The sequence below is a fragment of the Desmodus rotundus genome, chromosome 10, assembly GCF_022682495.2.
Source record: "Desmodus rotundus isolate HL8 chromosome 10, HLdesRot8A.1, whole genome shotgun sequence".
NCBI classification, from domain to species: Eukaryota; Metazoa; Chordata; class Mammalia; order Chiroptera; family Phyllostomidae; genus Desmodus; species Desmodus rotundus.
This window is the reverse complement of record NC_071396.1, coordinates 154634-174565: the sequence shown is the minus strand read 5'-3', so window position 1 is coordinate 174565 and position 19932 is coordinate 154634. Positions and strand designations below refer to the sequence as shown.

General features: G+C 62.7%; 2 protein-coding genes across 5 annotated transcripts in view; one reads left to right on the top strand and one right to left on the bottom strand.

Annotated features, from left to right (window-relative positions):
• The window catches only part of PPFIA4 (PTPRF interacting protein alpha 4), a 28391-nt gene extending 14632 nt beyond the window's left edge, over positions 1–13759 (top strand). Inside the window, exons 15-31 of one of the 4 annotated variants that reach the window (XM_045184508.2) lie at positions 291–499; positions 1280–1520; positions 1875–1910; positions 2052–2185; positions 2406–2572; positions 2750–2843; positions 3233–3314; positions 3685–3885; positions 4438–4500; positions 4933–4959; positions 6143–6318; positions 8265–8362; positions 8773–8948; positions 10712–10780; positions 11945–12086; positions 12217–12316; positions 12506–13759. In XM_045184508.2, the coding sequence (XP_045040443.2) occupies positions 291–499; positions 1280–1520; positions 1875–1910; positions 2052–2185; positions 2406–2572; positions 2750–2843; positions 3233–3314; positions 3685–3885; positions 4438–4500; positions 4933–4959; positions 6143–6318; positions 8265–8362; positions 8773–8948; positions 10712–10780; positions 11945–12086; positions 12217–12275 (1974 nt within the window). In that variant the 3' untranslated portion in view covers positions 12276–12316; positions 12506–13759. The remainder of the gene's footprint in view (positions 1–290; positions 500–1279; positions 1521–1874; positions 1911–2051; positions 2186–2405; positions 2573–2749; positions 2844–3232; positions 3315–3684; positions 3886–4437; positions 4501–4932; positions 4960–6142; positions 6319–8264; positions 8363–8772; positions 8949–10711; positions 10781–11944; positions 12087–12216; positions 12317–12505) is intronic. The other 3 variants (XM_071219561.1, XM_071219560.1, XM_071219562.1) reach the window with 3 other exon arrangements.
• Positions 13760–15525: 1766 nt separating this feature from the next.
• MYOG (myogenin) lies at positions 15526–17857 on the bottom strand. The gene is made up of 3 exons (XM_024576011.3): positions 17327–17857; positions 16720–16801; positions 15526–16231 (listed from the first exon to the last, which is right to left on the bottom strand). The coding sequence occupies exons 1-3, from the start codon at positions 17801–17803 to the stop codon at positions 16110–16112; spliced, it is 681 nt and encodes a 226-aa protein (XP_024431779.2). The 5' UTR covers positions 17804–17857; the 3' UTR covers positions 15526–16109.
• Between the last annotated feature and the right edge of the window lie 2075 nt (positions 17858–19932).

Below are 19932 nucleotides of genomic sequence, written 5' to 3'. Positions count from 1 at the left end.
ATGAGGAAACTGAGGCACTGGGCGCATAAACAGCCTCTCCGTGGCTGCAAAGCTGGTGTTTGGTGGGGCCCATCTGTCTCTGCAGTCCGTCCGGTTCCTTGTCACAGTCCAGGAGTGTGTCTTAGACCCCGATGTGCAAATAAACCACCCAGGGCCCTTGTCAAAGTGCTGATTCTGCTCCCAGAGGTCTGCGGGGCCCACAACTCCGCACCCCTGATGCACTCCCTGGAGACGTCCCTGCTGCTGCCCCAGCGGGGTTTCTGACTGCTCCCTCTTCCTTCTCTGCTAAGGACTGGGATCTGTGTCCGCTGCCAGGCGTGCGGGCCCCCGCGGCTGCCCCTGCCTTCGACAGTGACCCTGAGGTCTCCGATGTAGATGAGGAGGGCCCCAGGGGTCCAACGGGCCCCACGGACACTGTCTCCCCTGGCAGCCGCTCTGACGCACAGACCCTGGCCCTGATGCTACAGGAGCAGCTCGACGCCATCGACGAGGAGATCAGGTGAGGGCCTCTGCAGGGTGTGGGCACCAGGTTTAGAATGCCACCGACTGGGGCCCCCAAGAGTCAGGACCCCAGGGCCAGGAGCTCCTGTGGCAGAGGCTGAGGGTCAGCCTGCTCCCCAAGCCTGTGGCCAGTCTCTCCATGGTCTTTGGGTGGCAGCACTGTCCCCATGGTGGAACAGAGACAGGGGCTGACTGATTTGCCTGAGCAGCACAGTGAGGTGCAGAGCCAGGGTTCATGGGGTCCCCCCTCCCTGGTGGGGCATCAGTCACCACGACGGGCTCTTTACCTGCCTTTGTGGGGAGGTGGTTCACGTTCACGGCCAACAGCAGATCTGAGCAAGACACCGTGCGAGCTGCAGAGGCCTGTGGGTCGTGGCTCCCTGGCTCCCCTCTGAGCACCCCTTCCCCCCGCTGCCCCCATTGTCATTGTTCCCATTGTTCTCTGAGCGGGGAAAGTGCCATCGGGGTCAGCGTCAGTGAAAGGTCTTGTGTTTGGGGTGCAGACCACTCCTCACTTGGGAAACAGGCCAGAGAGCCCAGGTCCTGCCTCCGGGCGGGGCCCCCTGTGGTTGGCGGCGGGTCGTGATCACAGACGTCTGTGCCTCGCTCACTGCAGCAACTGCTTTGGTTGAACTGGGGGGTTCTGTCCCATTGGCCCAGTGCACAGGAAAGACAGGAGAGTGTTTCTCAGCTGCCGCGGGATATGCCCAGGGATGTTGGAAATGCCCACCTCCTGCTGGCCCGTTGGGGCTGATGGCCAGGTTCTGCCGCCTCCCAGGATGATCCAGGAGGAGAAGGAGTGCACGCAGCTCCGCGCTGAGGAGCTTGAGACGCGAGTGACCAGCGGCAGCATGGAGGCCCTCGACCTGCCCCAGCTGCACAGGCGTGGCCCCATCCCCACCTCTCTGACAGCCCTGTCCCTGGCCAGTGGGTCCCCTGCAGTCATCGGCCACACCACACCTACGGGAACCTCCCGCAGTGCTGCCCAGGACCTGGACCGAATGGGGGTCATGACCTTGGTGAGTCTTGGGATGGCCCTGCCATCCCTGGGCTCAGCTTTGGGGACTGGCGAGGGCTACACATCTTCCCGTAACAGGCACAGACAGTGGGCATTGGGCCAGAGGCCCACCCTGGTCTGGGGAAGGGCCCCTGCCTGGGCAGGTACAGGTGCTTTGGAAACCCACAGCTGTCCACACTGCCTGCTCCCTGAGGGGCCCGGGTTTGGTTTTCTGGGCCAGCCTGTTTTCAGTGGTGATGTTGTCTCCGGGCCTGCAGGAGGCACCGAGCCCATGTTCTCCAGAGACCTGGGGTTCCCCGAGGGGCAGACTCCAGGCACTGGGAAGGAGTCTGAGCCCAGCTTCTCTCTCTTCCAGCCCAGTGACTTGAGGAAGCACAGGAGGAAGCTGCAGGTGAGCTCAGCCTTACTCGGGCCCTATGGTCAGTCCTCGGCCCCTCCCCCCCAACCCCAGCTTCTTCCCTGGCCCCTGGGCTGCCCCACTGCGCCCCCAGCTCTCTCCCTCTATCCCCTGATGGCTCCGCTGTCTGTTCAGCCACCAGTGTCTCGGGAACAGAACCGAGAGGATAAAGCCACCATAAAATGTGAGACTTCTCCTCCTTCCTCACCCAGGATGCTGCGGCTTGAGAAGCTCGGCCACCCAGCCCTGAGCCAGGAGGAAGGCAAGAGGTAAGGGGAGCAGCCCCACCTGTCCCCAAGGCCATCTCACCTGCCCAGGTGTCTCAACATCTCACTTGTCTGTGAAACACCATCAGGGAAGGACAGTCCCACCTCTCCCTGGTCACCTGCTGGGATCTCCCCCCTCACCCCCACTGCACTCTGACACTTACTGTAAGTTCCCCCTGTGGTCTGGCCTTCGCCCCGCCTGCCCCCTGGTGGCTGCCCGCAGTGCTGCGGGGGACCCAGGCAGCAACCCCAGCAGCAGCAACAGCAGCCAGGACTCCCTGCACAAAGGCGCCAAGCGCAAGGGCATCAAGTCGTCCATCGGCCGCCTGTTCGGGAAGAAGGAGAAGGGCCGGCTGACCCAGCTGAGCCGCAACGGAGCCGCAGGCCACGGTCTCTGCCCCTGTCCTAGAAGGGGCTCCAGGAATTGTGGGCGGTCCCATCAGGCCCTGGGTTTTCATGGGCTGAGGAGCTTCCTGCTGGTCCCCCGCCTCCCCCCGCCTCCCCCCGGTCCAGGCCAAGGCAGGGCAAGCAGAGCGTCGGGCTGACTTGGTATCACTTCTCTTCCAGGCCTACTAACAGACTCCGAGCTTGGGCTGCAGGAGCCCCTCGTGCCTGCCAAGCTGGGGACCCAGGCAGAGAAGGACCGGCGGCTGAAGAAGAAGTAAGAGCCACTGGCCAGGCTGGATGCCACTGCCTGTTCCCTGGGCTGTGAGGGGACAGGGCTTAGTGGCCAGAGTCCAGCAAGGCCCTGTCTGGACCGAGGTGGCCTGGTTCGTGTGGGCCCAGGGGGTGCTGAGAGCCAGGAGGCAGGGCTGGGGCCTGGGCAGAGCAATCCGCCATGTCCGAGGGAGCACCCTGCGCCCTCGGGGATGGGCAGGTGTTTCTGCCCCATGCCTCTGTGTCCCGCTGCTCCTGGCGTGGAGCAGCGGGCCAGTCCAGGGGTGGGGAGCAGTCAAGGGAGTCCAACCCCGGGCACAGCCCATGGTCCCCGGGAGTCAGCACAGTGGAAAGACCAGGATGGACTGCTGAGTCTGTTGCTCTTCCTGTAAGACACCAGCTGCTTGAAGATGCCCGCAGGAAGGGGACACCCTTCGCCCAGTGGGACGGCCCCACGGTGGTCTCCTGGCTGGAGGTAGCGTGGCAGAGGGTCTGGTCAGGGGCCCAGGGGTGGGCGAGGCCTCCGCAGCAGGACTTACCCGGCATGCCTCTCCCCTGCCAAGTGTGGGTGCGACCTGGCACCTGCCCCACCCCCCACATGCAACAGCTCACAGCAGTGACCTCGCTGGATAAGGGCAACCAGGCTGCCGAACTGTGGACGCTCTTCCTGTAGGCCCCCTGGGAGCTGGGGAAAGCCCTTCCCTTCCCAAGCCTCAGAGTTTTCACTGTAGGTGGGAGAAAATGTGGGCGTTTGCTCTCCTAAGGCCGTGGCTGGGCCTGGCCCTGCCCGGGGCACTGCCCAGCTCCTGAGGAGGGGCTGAGAGGCTCTGTGCCCATGCCCGCAGCTCTGGGTAGGCATGCCAGCCTGGTACGTGGCGGCCTGCCGGGCCAACGTCAAGAGCGGCGCCATCATGTCAGCGCTGTCGGACACGGAGATCCAGCGGGAGATCGGCATCAGCAACGCCCTGCATCGGCTCAAGCTGCGGCTGGCCATCCAGGAGATGGTGTCGCTGACCAGCCCCTCTGCTCCGCCCACCTCCAGGACCGTGAGTGAGCCCCTGGACGGAGTCACAGGCCCTGGAGGAGCTCTGCAGCCTCTGTTTGGTCTTGGGAGCGATGGCAGCTGGGTCCTTCCCTTACTTCCCATCCCACAAAGGGCCCACCTGCTCTCCAGGGGGTTGTCCTCAATTCTGGGGTGCCAGCAGGCCCAGTGCCCGCCTCCCCCACACCCCGTGGGCTCCGGCCCCCATGCCGACTCTGCCGCCAGCCCAGAGATCAGCGCAGCAACTCGAGGCCTGTGGGAGTGGGCGTTCGGGGAACGCTCCCCTGGCCATCCGGCGTCCAGTGGCCCTGCCTTGTAGCTGGGGTGGCCCTCGTCCCACGGTCACAGCATTCCTGCCCCGTCGCTGAGGGGCCACTAGGTGACCCGTCCCTGTGCCTGGCAGTGGGACTTGCAGCTGGGCAGTGGGCAGGGCTCTGGGCGGGGCCTGTGAGAGGACTCTGGAAGGGAGCTCTGTGCTTGCCCTTGGGGTCCCAGCCTGATGGGGACGCTGGGGGACCCACATGCAGGACCAGCTAGGTCTCCTCTCTGCCTACAGTCCTCCGGAAATGTCTGGGTCACCCATGAAGAGATGGAGACTCTGGCAACATCCACTAAGACAGTGAGTCGGCCTGGGCCTGGGGTCAGGGCTGACGACCCCCAGTCGTCAGGGGAGGCTGTGGGAAGGTGACCCAGGTGGGGGGTTGGTGAGAAGGACGTGTGTGTTGGGGGGAGCAGGGGGGGTCCATTCCTCAGCCACTGCGTCCCTAGAGCTGGAGCTGTGGAGGAGAGCTGTGTGTGGGGTGGGCCGGCAGCCGGGGTCCCACCTCCAGGGACGAGTTCGGGGGTGGGCTCTGCTGCGGCCACACTCACTCTGCTGCCCTCTCACCAAACACACGGCACCTGCAGCGGCCTCCTGTCCTCTAACCTTGCCAAGACCCTCTCCCTGGCCACCGCCCAGCCCTGGGCATTGCTCTCTCCCAATGGGGCGCGGGCACACGTGGCCCAATCTTGACTTGACCCCTTTCCCCTCATGCTGCGCATTTCCTGCTAGGACAGTGAGGAGGGCAGCTGGGCTCAGGTAAGACAGTCTCGTCTGGGCCACGTTCTCCTGGCAGGTGCTCCTGCTGGGAGCCTCCCTTCCCGTTTCCCCTGCAGCCACAGCCCTGGCTTCTCAGGGTGGTGGGCACGGAGCCCTGGAGGGCAGTGTCCCCCGCATGTCTGCCTTTTCCCCTGGTTCGACTCCCTTCAGGAATAATGAGATCTAGGCTGGAAGGATCCTCCTCCTCCCCTCTTGGGAGCCCTGGGGAGGTCAGCAAAGGCTTTTTCACTCCCTTCGTGAGCAGGTGGTCACTGAGCAGCTACAGGGCCTTTGGCCTCTCCCGGCTCTCTGGACACAAGCCGAGCTTGTCGAGCCCTCCTGGGCTTATATTCTAGGGAGACGCAGGCAGTGAACACGCAACCAAACCTGGTGGGTCAGGCAGGTGCCCTGAAGAGGGGGCTTGGAGCTGGGGTTAGTCCTCACAGGGAGGCAGTCAGTGGAGGCGTCCCTAGGCCTCAGGCCACAGAGGGGCCAGAATCCCAGGAAGGCACCCTCGGAGTTGTATGCGGGAACTCAAAAACGAGCAAGCCTAAAGGTGTTTTGCTTGGAGAAGCGCTTTTCAACTGGTGTGCTGCAAGAGTATTTAAAATGTGCCACACCTGACTGTTTGGTCAGGGGCACTGACCTCTTTTCTTGCAGATTGTTGATTTACAAAACGACAACAGCCAACACAACAACAGCTGTCCAGTGTGAATGCAACAAAATCACACCTACTTTTTTTGTCAGATCGGCCCAAACCGTATTTTTCGGTGTGCTGAGAATGTCAGTAGTTTACGTGTGCCGTGAGGTGAAAAAGGTTGAAAACCACTGGCTCAGGGAAATACACGTCACGACTGTAAAACTTAAAACTTTTTTCAGGCAAGCCACACAAAGCCCAGCACCGTGGCCCCCTGTGGGGGAGCCCCTCCTGCATGTTCCTGTCCGGCTCCCGCTGTGGGCGCAGCAGGCTGAGCTGGCGGCTGCCCACCAGGCGAGGCACAGGCGCTGCCGGCGCGGAAGGGCTCGCTCATCTGCTCTGGGCCGTGGCTTCTGTCACTAGCGCAGATACTTGTATCACTTCAGGTCCCCGCCTCCCACCACTGCCATCCCGTGGGGAATTTTAAGCAGCAATTTTACTGACCTGCCTCGGAGGCTGCAGCCTGGCCCTGCCTTCCTCCCCCAGACGCTGGCCTACGGGGACATGAACCATGAGTGGATCGGGAACGAGTGGCTGCCCAGCCTGGGGCTACCCCAGTACCGCAGCCACTTCATGGAGTGCCTGGTGGACGCACGCATGCTGGACCACCTGACCAAGAAGGACCTGCGGGTGCACCTGAAGATGGTGGACAGCTTCCACCGGTGAGCGGGGCCGGCCGCCTGCTCCCACCGGGCCCCGCCACCCTGGGCTCCGTCTCCAGGACACCGGAGTTCCATGTCTTTCTGTGGCCCATGCCGGGTGTTAATGGCTCCCCTTCGAAAGCCAGATTCTCTCCCTTCAACCCTGAAGACACAAAAAGTCATTTCTCTTTAACGTCACTGTCTTCAAGGGTTCTCCCCAGGGCTGAGTTTTGATACTTGTCATTGGGCTTGCTGAATTCTCTGTGTTGACCCTGAGACATGGAGGGTCCAGTGACTGGGTTGGACAACTAGTTCCTTCCCTCTGGGCCCTTGCCCTGCTGGCCGGCCTCCCAGGTCTGAGCCACCCAGCTTCGAGCCCATGGGCTTTTCTGCAGGATGTTGTCCTCTTCACCGAAAAGATCTGTTCAAAGGTGTCCCCCCTGGAGGCCCTGGACTCGCAGCCCCTGGGCAGAGTGTGGCTGACAGATGTGTTTTGTTTGGTAGTTTTAAGATTAGGAATCTAGTTGCCAGTGTATAGGCACTAGGAAATTTTACCCCAAATTTGGGATGTCTGGCTCCTCGGAAGTTGAAAGCTCTGTGGACACATTGTAGCAACAGCAGACAGGCGGGGTAGTGGCTGCCACCTCGGGTGTAGGCTCCTCTAGCGTCCCCCAGCCCCTGCAGCCCCTCCAGCCCCCCAGCCCCTCCAGCCCCTGCAGCCTGCTAGCCCCTGTGCAGTAAACACCTGCTGGCGCCCCGGAGGCTTCTGGGTTGAGAGTAGGGGGCTAGGAATAGTTTGAGGGGAGACAGGCTTTTAGAAGTCCTTTCCAACACCAGCTTCTTGCTGGTGCTGTCTGGAAGTGGTGTCTCTGAGCTTCAAAGTAATTGTTCCAGGCACTAGGGCTGGGGGCTGGGTGCTACAGGGCAGAAGGAGGGAGCTGTCTGCACAGTCTAATCTCACAGAGCAGTGACCTCAACCCTAGAGGGGAGACAAGTTGGGGTTGGCAGGGAGTTTCACTTCCGTCCTGTGGCTTTGCTGGGGACGACAGCCAGAGGCTGCCTGATGGTGGTGTTCGGGGTGAGGAGGGGTGTCCGTGCTGATCGCTGCTGGGAGGAGTGAGTTCTCTGTCAGCAGAGGTGCTGAGGCCCAGGTCCCCTGGCTCCTGCATGAGGCAGGCCTTTGGAGGGATGGCCTCGGGGGCCCCATAGTCCCCGGCGTCTGCGGTCCTCTGCCAGGTCCAGGGCTGTCCAGTGAGTGCCCCGTGTGCACCTGCTGCCACCTGAGAGCTCTCAGCGCTCTCGCTCGGGAGCGAGCATCCGGGACTGTGTGTCGGGCACTGCTCTCGGGGCGACAGCCACCAGGGAGCAAAGCAGAGTGCCCAGCCTGCCTGGAGCTCCCGCGCTGACTGTGGTGGGAGACGTGGGCACTGAGAAGGGGAGGAGATGAGAGCCAGGCGAGGGGGCTGGGAGTGTTGGGGGGGGGGTGTCCCGTAGTCAGGTGGGCATGGGATTTTCGAGCACAGATGGAAAGCAGACTGGCTCTGGGCAGTGGAACAGTTGGTGCGTGGGGTCTGAGGCTGTGGGCAGGGGTGCAGGGCTGTCCCCTGCCTGCCACCGAGGGTCAGGGAGTGACGTCTGGGAGCCCAGAGGCAGGAAGGCCTGTAGCATCTCAGGGCTGTTGGGAGGAGTCCAGTGCCATGGGAACATGAAGGGGTGTGCTGCTGGTGCTTTTCCTGTGATGGGTGGGCTGTCGGGTCTTTGTCACTCAGTCCTTGGGAGGGAGGGACAAGCTGCTTCCCTGTGAGAACCTTTCTCCCATTGGCAGGCCTGCAAGGCTGAGAGGGCGGGTTAGGGAGGCAGAGGAAGTGGCTGCGTGCAGGGGAGGTGCATATGGTTGTGGGCCTGCGGCAGACTGGCAGGAACAGGGCCCCTGAGGCTGCGGCGGGGTGGGGGCTCTGTGCCTACAGAACCAGCCTTCAGTACGGCATCATGTGTCTGAAGAGGCTCAATTATGACCGGAAGGAACTGGAGAGGAGGCGGGAGGAGAGCCAGCACGAGATCAAGGGTGAGCTGTCAGCAGGGAGGGAAGGGGGTGGGGGCTCTGGGACTGAGGGGGACATGAGGCCCATGCCCAGAGGACACTGCCATCGGGTGTTGGAGAAGAAAGAGCCCCTGCCCAGTCGGCTGTCGGCCCACCAGAGAGTGGTGCCACCTGCGGGCTGGATGGGAAAGAGACCTCGAAGGGGGAAGGAAAAGCCACTGCAGCCCAGGGGTGGGGACCTGGGGAGAAGGCAGGAGCCTGACAGCTGGACCCTGAGTCCTGCAGCCTGGCACTCAGGCCACCTGGTGCCAGGGAGGAGAGAGGGGCAAAGGCGGGAGCCCACGAGCAGGAATGGCCAGGCCCTGGTCTGAGGAGCACCCTCTGCCCCGGAGGCCTGGTGAGCCTGGTTCCTCTGCTGCTCTTACCGCCTGCAGATGTGCTGGTCTGGACCAACGAGCAGGTGGTGCGCTGGGTCCGGTCCATCGGGCTGCGGGACTACGCGGGCAGCCTGCAGGAGAGCGGTGTGCACGGCGCCCTGCTGGCCCTGGATGAGAACTTCGACCACAGCGCGCTGGCCCTGGCACTGCAGATCCCCACGCAGAACACCCAGGTGGGCGCCGCTCCTGCCCTCCCTCTCGCACCGGCCTCGGGAGCGTGGGGGCCCCTGGGGCCCGTCCTCGGGGCCTCACCTCCAGGAGGTCCATGTGACCCAGCCCCCAGGGATCAGGCGCTTCACACACACGGCGTCCGCCTCACCCCGTTCCTGCAGCAGAGGCTCCCCGCCTTCCCCTTCCTCAAGCTGCTTTTCTGACCTCTGACCCGACCTCTTAGATGAGAACTGGCCCTGGGCCGAGGGTCCACCGCCCACATGTCCTCTGTCTCCTACCTCAGGGCTCTGGGCCTGGGCCCTGGGCTTGAGGAGCTAAATGGGCCAATAAGCCACGCAGAACCAGGCTCTGTCTCCCGTGGACAGCTCAGCAGAGCGGGCCTTTCCGTAAACCACACGTCACCATTATTCTGGGGCTGCTGTCCAAGGACACACCTAGCTTTCTGTGGCCTGTCTCTGTTCGGCCTCACTACCTTCTTGTGCATCGTGAAGTCTGGAAGGGCCGCCTCTTGCCAAAGGACTTCCTGACTGCATCTGCCCCAGAAGTGCCCCGCCCCCATCTTCCAGGGTTGCTCACCAGGTCTGAGCTTCCACAACGCCCTACGCAGCGGCTGTGCTCCCTCAGGGCCCAAGCCTTCGTCTCTGCCCACTCCCACTTGCTTTAGCCTTTCCTCTTGGGGGCCGCCTCCTGCCCTGATCATTTTAGCCGTCTCGTCTGGACTGGGGGCAGCTGGCAGGCCTCTTGAAATTCAGTCCCAGAGCTGCGTGAGCTATTCTGGGAGCAGAGGCGTTTGGCTTGTGTGAGGGGAGGGCTCTGCTGTCTCGGAGTTCTGGGTGGCGGGTGGCCTGGGGGCAGTGGCAGCACACGGGCCAGCGTGTCCGAGATGAGACCCCTCGCTCTCTGAGACACATCATTTCTGTAGCTGCCCACCTCCAACCTGGTCTGCCTTGCTTGCCCTTCCCACTCCCGCCCCTCTGGAGATGTTTGCAGGCGGAGGTGGTCCTCGCCTGTCCCTGTCCCTGTCCCTGTCCCTTGGGGAGTGCCTTCTGGGTGCTTGAAATTCACTACTGCCCCCCTCCTCCCACGAACCCCGGTCATTTAGAAGGATGTCGTGTTCCCAGTCCACCTCTGGTTTCCTGTCTCTGCGAGCATGCAGCTGCTGTGGACAGGGTTCGCCCCTGGACAGGAGCAGGTCTGCCGGTTGTCCAGCCTTCCTTGCTCCCTTGTCCCCTTCATGGCCGGGCTCTTAGGGGAGGTGGGATCTGAGCCAGCAGGAGTCCTTCATGAGAAAGGGTTACAAATACCTGGTGGGATTTTTGAGAACTTGCGTATTTCCGGCGTTCCCCCCCCCCCAGCAAAACCCCCCGGGAGTCGTGGAGAAGACGCCAGTGCATTGTCACTCTGCCCAGCCGTCCCGCCCATGATGAGCCGCCTCCAAAGTTAGGCTTCAGATGAGGGGCCTTGTGAGTGTGTTTCTTTAACTGAGGAAGTTAAATCCCTGTCACCCGAGGCCTGCACAGTCATTTACACCTCACCCCCTGCGTGATGTTCACTTAGGGACAAAATGTGGGTTTTTCCTGTCCGTCCAGGTGTCCTCTTCAAAACGTTGCAGTTCCCTAATTTGATCAGTAAGAAACAACCCGAAGTATTACAGTTGTAAGGGGACCTTGAAGTCTGCGCTTGGAGCCCTGGGAAGCAGGTGACCGACAGGTGGCGTTGAGCTCACTAACTGCAGCCCCTTGCCTCTCTTCCCTGTACACTGCAGGCCCGCCAGGTGATGGAGAGAGAGTTCAGTAACCTGCTGGCCTTGGGCACAGACCGGAGGCTGGATGACGTGAGTGCCTGCCGTGAATTAGGGGTCTTGGGGTTTGGTCGTTGCCAGTTCATGGGGTAGAAGTTAGTGAGTTGTGCTTTCCTGGGGCTGATGTTGTTGGGGTGGCCTAAGGAAGGGAGCCCTGGGGGAGGGGATGAGGTCGGTGGGGAGGCAGGGCCAGGCCCCCTCAGGCTGGGGAACTTCCTGGAACCAGAGCTGCAGGCTGCCCTTCTCCCACCACCTCTTCCAGCCGCCCTGCCCTGGGCCAGGTGTCCCCAGAGGCTGCCTCCTGGGGATCAGACCTTGTCTCTGTCTCTCAGATCCCCCCGGCCAGGCCTTCAGGCAGCACCTCCGTGCAGGCGCCTTCAGGGCTTTGCTGGCAGAGTGATGCCGAGGCCCCTCAGTGGCAGGTCGGCTGCCCCTTCCTCGGGGTGGAGCAAGGCTGTGGGCTCCGGTACGGCAGGATCTCGGGAGGATAGACATGATCAGGAAAATTCCTGATAACCCCAGGGACAGGACGCCTGCACAGGAAGCCAGCCGCCACTTGTGCATTGAGGGATATGTACTGAGCACCTGCTGGGGCCGGGATTCTGGGCAGGCCAGGCTGCATTGGTCAGAACCACAGAGAGCTTGGCCTGGGCCCCAGGGAGGGTCGGAGTTGAAGTGTGTGTTGGGGGGCGGGAGGTTAAGGAAATGGTCTCGCAGGGACCTGTGCAATGCTACTGGGCCCGGAGCTGGGACAGGTGTATGTATGCCCCATTAGGTGCCTGCCCATGGCAGTCTGTCCCATCCATCCCTCCATCCCTCCATGCTTCTCTGAGCCCGTCAGACGGGCAGCCTGGGGAGGACACAGGAGGCCCAGGGTAGCAGGGAAGCCAGGTCTCCTGACCCCTGACCCCAGAGGAGGACTGGAGAGGTCACCAGTGTCCCAGGCCCTGTCTGAGGTGACTGGGTGGCAGGCAGGCAGTTGCATGGGAGGGTGGTGGCAGGTCCCCCAGAGAGGCCCCTCATGCAGGGTGGTTGTCTGTTCCAGCCGGACTCATTTCATAGACGGGGAAACTGAGGGCCAGAGTGTGGCTCCCTTCTTTCCAAAGGGTCTGGAGTGGGACCCTGCCCCCTCCTCGAAGTGACACCCTCTCCACAGCGAGAAGGGCAGGTGGCATTTCCAGTGTGTCCCCACTGCAGGGGGAGGACAAGGTATTCCGCCGAGCACCCTCCTGGAGGAAGCGCTTCCGGCCAAGGGACCTGCCCAGCGGTATGCTCGGGGTGCCCACCCTGGGGGCACTGCAGCCTCCACCAGCCCCGCCCAAGAAGGTCACACCTGAAGGTGAGCTGTGGGCCGGCCACCTGGCTTGCTCCCTGGCGCTGCTCTGACCCTGGCTCTGGCTGCCCAGCACCAGCGCTCACATTAATGGCCACCCTGTGTGTTCCCCCGGCTACCCGCTGCCTCCTCCCAGCCGGAATGGCCGGGGCTCAGAGACCGGAGACGTCCACAGTGCGGACCTACTCCTGCTGACCCCTCCCGCCATGGTCTGGCCCGTGTGCCTGTGGCGTGGGGTAAGTGGGCCAGGCCCAGCCACAGGGCCTCCTCTCTGCCTCCTGCGCCCTCCCGGCTGGTGGTGGCCCTGGGCACGCCCTGCCCCATTTGGCCTGGCACTCCTTGCTTGTGCACCCGCTGCAACTTGCCACCCCGGCCTCCCGGGTGCTGACTCCCGCTCACCACTGATTCCTGTCTTTCTCTCTCAGCTCACTCCCACTATCTCTATGGACACATGCTCTCTGCCTTCCGGGACTAGCCACGGCCCCAGGGCTCCACAGGCGTGGCCAGCACTGACCCTCCTGCCCAGCCCCTCCTCCACGGCTCCCAGGCTCCTCAGCAACTCCGGTTGCTCTGGATCTCCACGTTGACTCGTCCACGCCCTCGGCAGCCCACCGCCCCAGCGCCGCCCTGTGTCCTGTGTCAGTCTCCCGTGGATGTGGCAGATTTCTCAGGAGGCAGAGGACAACTGCCTGGGCAGGTGTGACTCCCCCTCCTTCTCCTGGTCCTGGCCTGGCCTGGACTTCGACTGCCACAGGGCGCTATGCCGAGGGCTGGGGCAGCCTTGACAAGAAAACGGCACTTGCAGACTCTGCTGTGCTTGGGCTCCTTGGCCTTCTGGGCCCTGTCCCCATCCTGGCCATGCCTGATGGCCTGACATCCATGGTTCCTGCCTCCAGGACCACCTCAGGGGCTCGGGGGCTGCAGGAGGCCTGTCCTCCCGGGATGGTGAGGCTGTCCCGGGCCTGGCCACAGCTGAATCCCAAATGTGAGTTTGAGAAGAATTGGAGATGTGACCCCTGCCCTTTGGGCCAAGGGTCACGGTGGGAAAAATGCTCTCCACCTCCGACTCAGTGGGTGCTGGCCGGCCAGTGGGAAGAGAGCCAAGGGTCTGTGGTGGTCTCACCCCAAAGGGCGGGGGGGTTGGGTCTGTGCACCTTGGCTCAGAGCAGAGTAAGCTCACCCCCCAGGCACTGCCAGCTCTGCTCCACGCCCTGTCCCCTGCTGTCCCCTCGGCCCACTCTGCAGTAATCCCAGCCCCATCACAGTAGGCCTCCCGGTGCACTGAACACACTCTGACCTTGACCTCAGGTTTGGGGAAAAGGAAGGTGGGAATGACATAAAGCTTCTGTCAGTGAGTTGGGCCCAGGTCCAGGCGCCAGGTGCCAGTGAAGGACCCTGCCCTGCTCGCCCCAGAGCCCCCTGCCTCCCCACTCAGGGCTTCTTGGGTGGGCGTGCAGGGCCTGCCTCCTCCAGAAATGCCCGAGACCCGCCAGCTTGTCCCTGTTGCCTCTGTCCGTGTATTTGCAGAGTCACCAAGTGACCCGAGCCCATGCCCAGCCCCCTCGTCTCAGGTCCCTCCTCTGCGTGCCCTGGCTCAGTGCGTCAGAGCGGGGGCTGTGTGTGTGCGTGCGTGCATGGGCGTGAGTGCCTGCCAGTAAACAACCTGGTTTTACAGCTTACGAGTGGCTCTGGGCTTTTGTTCTCTTGGAGCTCACTTGACGTGTCCAGCTTCCTCCACAGTGCTAGGGGCCAGTGGGCCCTGGGAAGCAGATACCAGAGTTGTGAGTGCTGGTGGTGGACGAACCGTGTGCTGGGGAGAGGAGGCTTCTTCGGGCACGGGGGTGGGCGGGGAGGAGGGGCAGCTGACTGCTGCTGAGGTCGCCTGTTCCCAGGGGTTCTCACCTCTTCCTTCCGGCCGGACTCCCCAGGAGCACCGGCAGCATCTGAGTGACCCGGCTCGGTCTACTGCAGGTGCCTCCGCTGGAGACAGGAACTTAAGCTGATCTCCCCGAAGGACTGACTACCACTCATTCGGAAATCCTCACCTGTGATGTGGTTGTGACGGCTAAGCTCCCTGTGGTTTAGGGAAGTCCCTGGGCTGCAGTGACAGCCGTGGGCTGGGCAGCCTTTGCTGTCATACCCTGGTGGTCTTCCCCCAGCCGGAGGCAAAGGATGGAGGGGCTGTGAAACAAATCCGCGGGAACCACCAGCCCCGAGAGCCATTCGCGGCTGGGGACTGTTCGTACTTTCCCGAATGTGAACGTGAACTTCAGTTGCCAATGGGCAATGCCAGAGCCCACCAGCTCCTTGACAGAGGCGGGGGCCCTTCTCGGCCAGTGGAAACCCCCAGCGGGGGCAAATGAAGGTGTCTGGGTAGTGTCTCCCTGGGAGCCTTGGGGTGCAGGGCCTGAGTGGGGAGGGCTGAGAGTCCGGCGATGGGTGACCCTGGTATTCCCTGTGGCCCTTCCCAGCTGGGGAGACTGAACACAGCGATACCAACAAAGGAGCCACCCTCCCCTGGGGTCTGAGCCAGCTTTGAGGTCACTTCCTCCTTTTTCTTAGGCAGTTTCTGGGGAAACCCTGGGGACCCCAGGTCGAGCCCCCTCCTTGGGAGCAAGTCAGGAGACAGGTGTGGGGAAGATGCCCTGCCGAGCCCCGGGGGCACCGGAGCCTGGTCGGTGACTCCGGGTTCTGTCTGCTAGGGGCCCCAAAGGGCTGAGTGGGGGCTGGAGTGGAGCATGCTCTGAGCCCCCAGGCTTTGGTAATGGTCCTGAAACTCACCCAAACTTGGCCACAAGCTGTTGGAAATAAGGAATTTTTGAGTAGATGTTCATGACCCACCGACACTGGAGCTCCTGATGACTCCTGTGCAATCTCGGCCCAGGGTCTGTCCTCCCTTAGGGACCCAGTCAGGGGACGGCTCCGGTGACATCCCACCAGAGGGGAGGCGGGGATTGAGGAGGGGAACCCAGCGATTCCAGCTGCGCCCCTGCCCGTGGGCTGTGGGCAGAGCACTAGGCGTGGATGGGCTCAGTTAAGTGGAGGACCTGGTGGGACTAAGTGGACTGTACCGTGTCATGAATCAGAGAGCGCCGGGCACTCAGCGGGGCTCCCTGCATGTCCCACAAGCACTTCTGTGGACTCTGGTTTTTACCCGGCCTGTGGACCAGGCCTGGCCTCTTGGGTCATAGAAAGAGCAGAGGTCCCAGGGCCTAGCGACCACCAGCAGCAGAGGGCGATAACGCTGTGGAAGCTGCCAGCCTCGCAGGGTGGTCCCTGGGGCCTCTGGATGGATGGGGAGGGGCAGGAGCAGTGGGCGCCCTCTGTCTACCTCATCACAGACATCCAGCACCCAGTCTTTATTCATTTTTTAAAAAAGGAAATCCAAATAAGTTAGCAAAAATTACAAAACAATAGCAAAACCACACAATGCTTAGTTAACAAAAGAAATCACCCCAAGAGTCCCTGTCCCCTCCCCGCCCCCCACCTGTCCCTGGCAACTTGGCACAGGACACCTTGGTCAGATGGCAGCTTCCCAAACAACACACAAAACGAACAAAACGTAAAGCCACTGGGAGACTCCCAGGGATCACCGCAGAAGCTTGGCCCCTCAGGGGCTTGGGAACAGAGGACTGTCCCCTTCCCTTCTCCCAACTCAGGGCAGGCCCAGCCCAGCCACTGGCCTCGGAGAGAGACAGGAGTCGGTGGTCAGGGCAGTGTCTCTGGCTTGCGCAGGGATGTTTGGGGGTGGGGTGGTGTCGGAGGCTGAGCTGGGATCAACAGGAAGCTCCTGAGTGTGCCCTGAGTGGGGCGCACACAGCACGCTGGTCCCCTGCGTGATTGCTCTGGAGCCCAGATGACCTCTGCCCCGAGCGGTCAGCTCAGTGAGTGTGCCCGCTCACTCTCAGGGCGGTGGGTTGACCTTGCGCGGGCGAGGACGGGCAGGCTGGCCTCCTCAGGTGGCCCTGCTGCGGCCATGGTGGCGCCGGTGGCCAGCCTGTGGCACAGACGCCGGCCTGGCAGACGCCCTCAGCGGGGCATGGCTTCGTCCGGGAAGGCCACAGAGACGTCCTCCATGCCGATGCTGTCTACCACAGAGGTGAGCGAGTGCAGGTCGTGGGCCTCGGCGGGGTCTGCTGTGAGCAGGTGGTCTGCAGGGAGGAGGTGGGGGGTTGCTACTGGGTAAACACTGCATCTGGAGACCCAGGACAGCCAGCGGAGCAAAGCTCAGGGGTCCTCCTCCTCCAGGGCTGGGCCTGAAAGCAGCTACCTCCACTGTGGTGGGGGTGGAGGTGGGTGGGGCCCGGGTGCATGTCCTGGGAGGTGGACCTGCCCTGGCTGGCAGCACTGACTCAGCGACTCCCAGGGACCCCGGGGCAAGGACAGCCTCCTCCCTGTAGACGGCAGCCACCAGCCACCGGTACCAGCTGGGAGCTGCGGAGGCTGGGGCCACTTCAGCTGATCAAGGCTTCAGGGAGGCATGGGGCTTCTCAGCACACCCCTGGGGCCCTGGGGTCAGCAGGTCACTGCAGAGCCAAGGGAAGAAGCCCAGGGCAGGGAATGAGGTGAGAGGGGCTACCTGGGCTGGACATAGGCTGAGGGATTTGAGCCAAGCCGACCAGGGTCCCTCCTCACTTACCCCCTGGGTTGGGGCCGAACTCCAGGGCGCTGCCCCACTCGGGACTGCAGGAGGCGCTGTGGGAGCTGCATTCACTGGCCACCTGCAAGACGCCGAGGCCCAAGGTCAGGCACAGCATTTGGTGATGTCCTCTGTCCAGTCCCCCACGCAGAAGCTCCTATGTGGTGGTGCCACCCCTTGCCCGGGCCCCAGCCACCTGGGATCTTCACAATTAGCTCCTTCCCTGCCCCTGTCTGGCCACTAAGCCCCAACATCCAGGCCTTTCCTGGCCTCCATCCAAGGGGGGACCCAGGGGTAAGGGCATCTGGCTCAGCCAGGGCCTCTCCAAGCGGTGCTGGATCCAGGTTATGTGGGGTGGGGCGGGGCCGTCCTCTCCCATGTGCTTGGCCTTGCTCTTGGGCCGCACCCCTAGGCTCCCTGGCCGGCCAACCCTGGACTGGCTCCTTGAACCCTTCTTCCGTCTGCTGCCCCCCACCCCATCTCTGCTTCTCCTCCCACTGCTGCTGTTCTGTCTGAGAAGGACACAGGGACAGGGGGCAGCTGGACAGCCCAGCTTTCACGGGGGACTGTCAGACCTCCCCTGGGGATGGTCAGGGCGGCTACTTACCCCCGCCTGGGGCCCACCCCCGCCGCTGCCGCGGCAGCGCAGCCCGCGCTCCTCCTGGTTGAGGGCGCTGAGCAGGGCCTGCAGGCGCTCGATGTACTGGATGGCGCTGCGTAGGATCTCCACCTTGGGCAGCCGCTGGCTGGGGTTCAGCAGGGTGCTCCTCTTCAGGGCCTCGAAGGCCTCGTTCACCTTCTTCAGCCTGCGCTTCTCCCTCAGGGTGGCCGCCCGCCGCCGGTCCACCGACACCGACTTCCTCTTGCACACCTTGCACGCCCATGGCAGGCACTGGCCTGGGCAGTGCTCCGGGGTACCCAGCCCCTTGTCTTCGAGGGGCCCCCGGGCCTCGGGGCTTAGGCTGAGCTCGGTCCGCTCGTAGCCCGGTGGCTCGAAGCCCTGGAGGTGGACAGGCAGGTAGTTCTCCCCGTCGTAGAAGTGGGGCTCCTGGTAGAAGTAGGGGGGTGTCTCATACAGCTCCATGGGGTCGTAAGAGGCTTGTTCCTGCCACCAGCCCCTCACGCCAACTGCTGGGTGCCATTTAAACCCTCCCCGCTGGCATGGAACCAGAGATAAATATAGCCAACGCCACGGAAACCTGAGCCCCTCTAAGCTGTTGCTACACATCAAGACGTTCACAGCGGATTAGACGTGAGCCCCCCGCCCCCCCCCCCCCCCCCCCCCCCCGCCCCAGCCTCCACCCACCCACCCAGGCTGCCTGCCCGGCCAGTCGGCGGCTCCTGTGCCCGGGAGGGAGCCCGTCGGGTGTAACTTGATTAGTTTTCATTTCTCAGCAGCCCCCGGTGGGGCAGGCAGGGGAGGTGGGGACACATTCTCATCTGTTCCTTTCAATTATTGCTGGCAGCGGGCCGGCCTGCTCTCTCTGTGCTGGTCTCAGGGAAGCAGGGGTGGGGGGCAAGAAAAGGTGGGTTTAGGCTGGCAGGGGTCTGACACCACTGATTCTCCCCTCTGCTTCCTGGCTGTGCTCTAGGCAGACTCACCCAAAGGGCAGGTGTGGGAACTCGGTGTGGGGGCGAGAAGGGCTGAGACGTAGGGGACAAGTGGCTTCCCCGTCCGGGTCTTTGACCGTCTGGGACGTTGTGTGTTTCTCAGGGCTCGTGTGACTGGGATACATCGAGCCGACAGGAATTTGGGGGCCTGGTTTTTCTTTTTCGTCAGGGTCAGTGGAAGTTTCGAACATGCTGGTTGGGGGCAGAGCAGCCTATGTGCTGCCTCCCACCCCCCCCCAAGATGGAGAGTCCCGGTCTCGAGTCTGGTCACCCCTGCGTCTCCTCCCTCTCTCCCTCTGGATCCTTCCAAGTTGGCTCCTTGAGCCTGTTTCTGCCCCAGTCAGGCATCGAGACCTTCCACGTGGAGGTGGCGGGGACCGAGCCCCTCGACTTAGTTTAAATCCTCGCTCTCCTTGACCACCTGGCTTGGTTCTGCATCTTCCTGTCCGAGCTGTCAGCTCTCCCTGCAGCCCGTGCTCTCAGATGTGGAACATAGGAGCAAGTTGGCGATCTTCGGGGTTCTCAGTTCACGGTCCCTTTGGGGCCTTGGGGCCCAAGAGGACCAAGCTCCGTGCAGTGGGCAGAAGTCACAGCCCATCTTAGAGCTGCAGGGTCTCTGCCCTCAAGGACCTTCCTTGATGGTCACCTGCCTGGTGCCACCCAACCCCAATGCCAGAGTCCCCTTCCCTGAACCACTACCCAGCTCCGCTGGACCCAGCTCTGGCCACAGGGAGGCCTTCTTGGTTCTGAACTGCAGTCTGCCCCTTTTCTCGATCCCTTGGCCCCAGTTTTTTCTCTAGGGCCCAGTGGACAAAGCCTTGTCCCTCCTCTATGACAGATGGGACTGATGCTGTCCCTCCTGGACAGTGGCGAGGGCATCGAAGGGAGGGAAACTACAGGGACTCTGGGAACAGGTCACAGGGGAGGGGGGACCCAAACAGAACTCGAAGGACCTGGCTTCCCTTCCTCTCCTTGTCTGTGGGGAGGAGCTGGGGAAGCGCTCCTGTCCCGGGGGTAGGAACGGAGTGGGGGTGGGGGCCAGGGCTGCTCAACGCAGCCCCAGCATGTTGAGGGCCGCAGCCAGACTGAGGAAGGGTCTCCGTTTCTGAAACACACCCCCCAGAAAAGGAAAAGAGAAAAAGAAAACTGCCTCAGTTTACACTCTACTCCTTTGAGCCCTGGGAATGGGAGTGATGCTGATGTTACCATGGAAACCCCGAAATGGCAACACTTGGTCCTTTCAGGATCCCGTCTGCCTCGCCTGCCAACAGCGTGCCTCCGTCCTCTGAACCTGGGAACAGGAGAACTGGGGTGTTTGTGGGGATGCCCAGGATCTCCCTGTCCAGTGGGTGGCTCTGGACACATGTGCATGTGGACTTCAGTGCAGCCAGCGAGGGGCCCATCTCACAGGAGGGTCAGGAGTCTGCAGAGGGCACATGGGGTCCAGACAAGGAGCAGAGTGGATGGGGAAAGGGGGCTGCTCTGAATGGGGCTCCGGGCTCAGGACAAGCCTGTAGAGCGGGGAGACCCCCCAGCCAGGCCCAGAGGGGCTTGGGAGCCAAGGCAGGGGGGACACCCTGTGAGGGACCATGGCGGTCACTT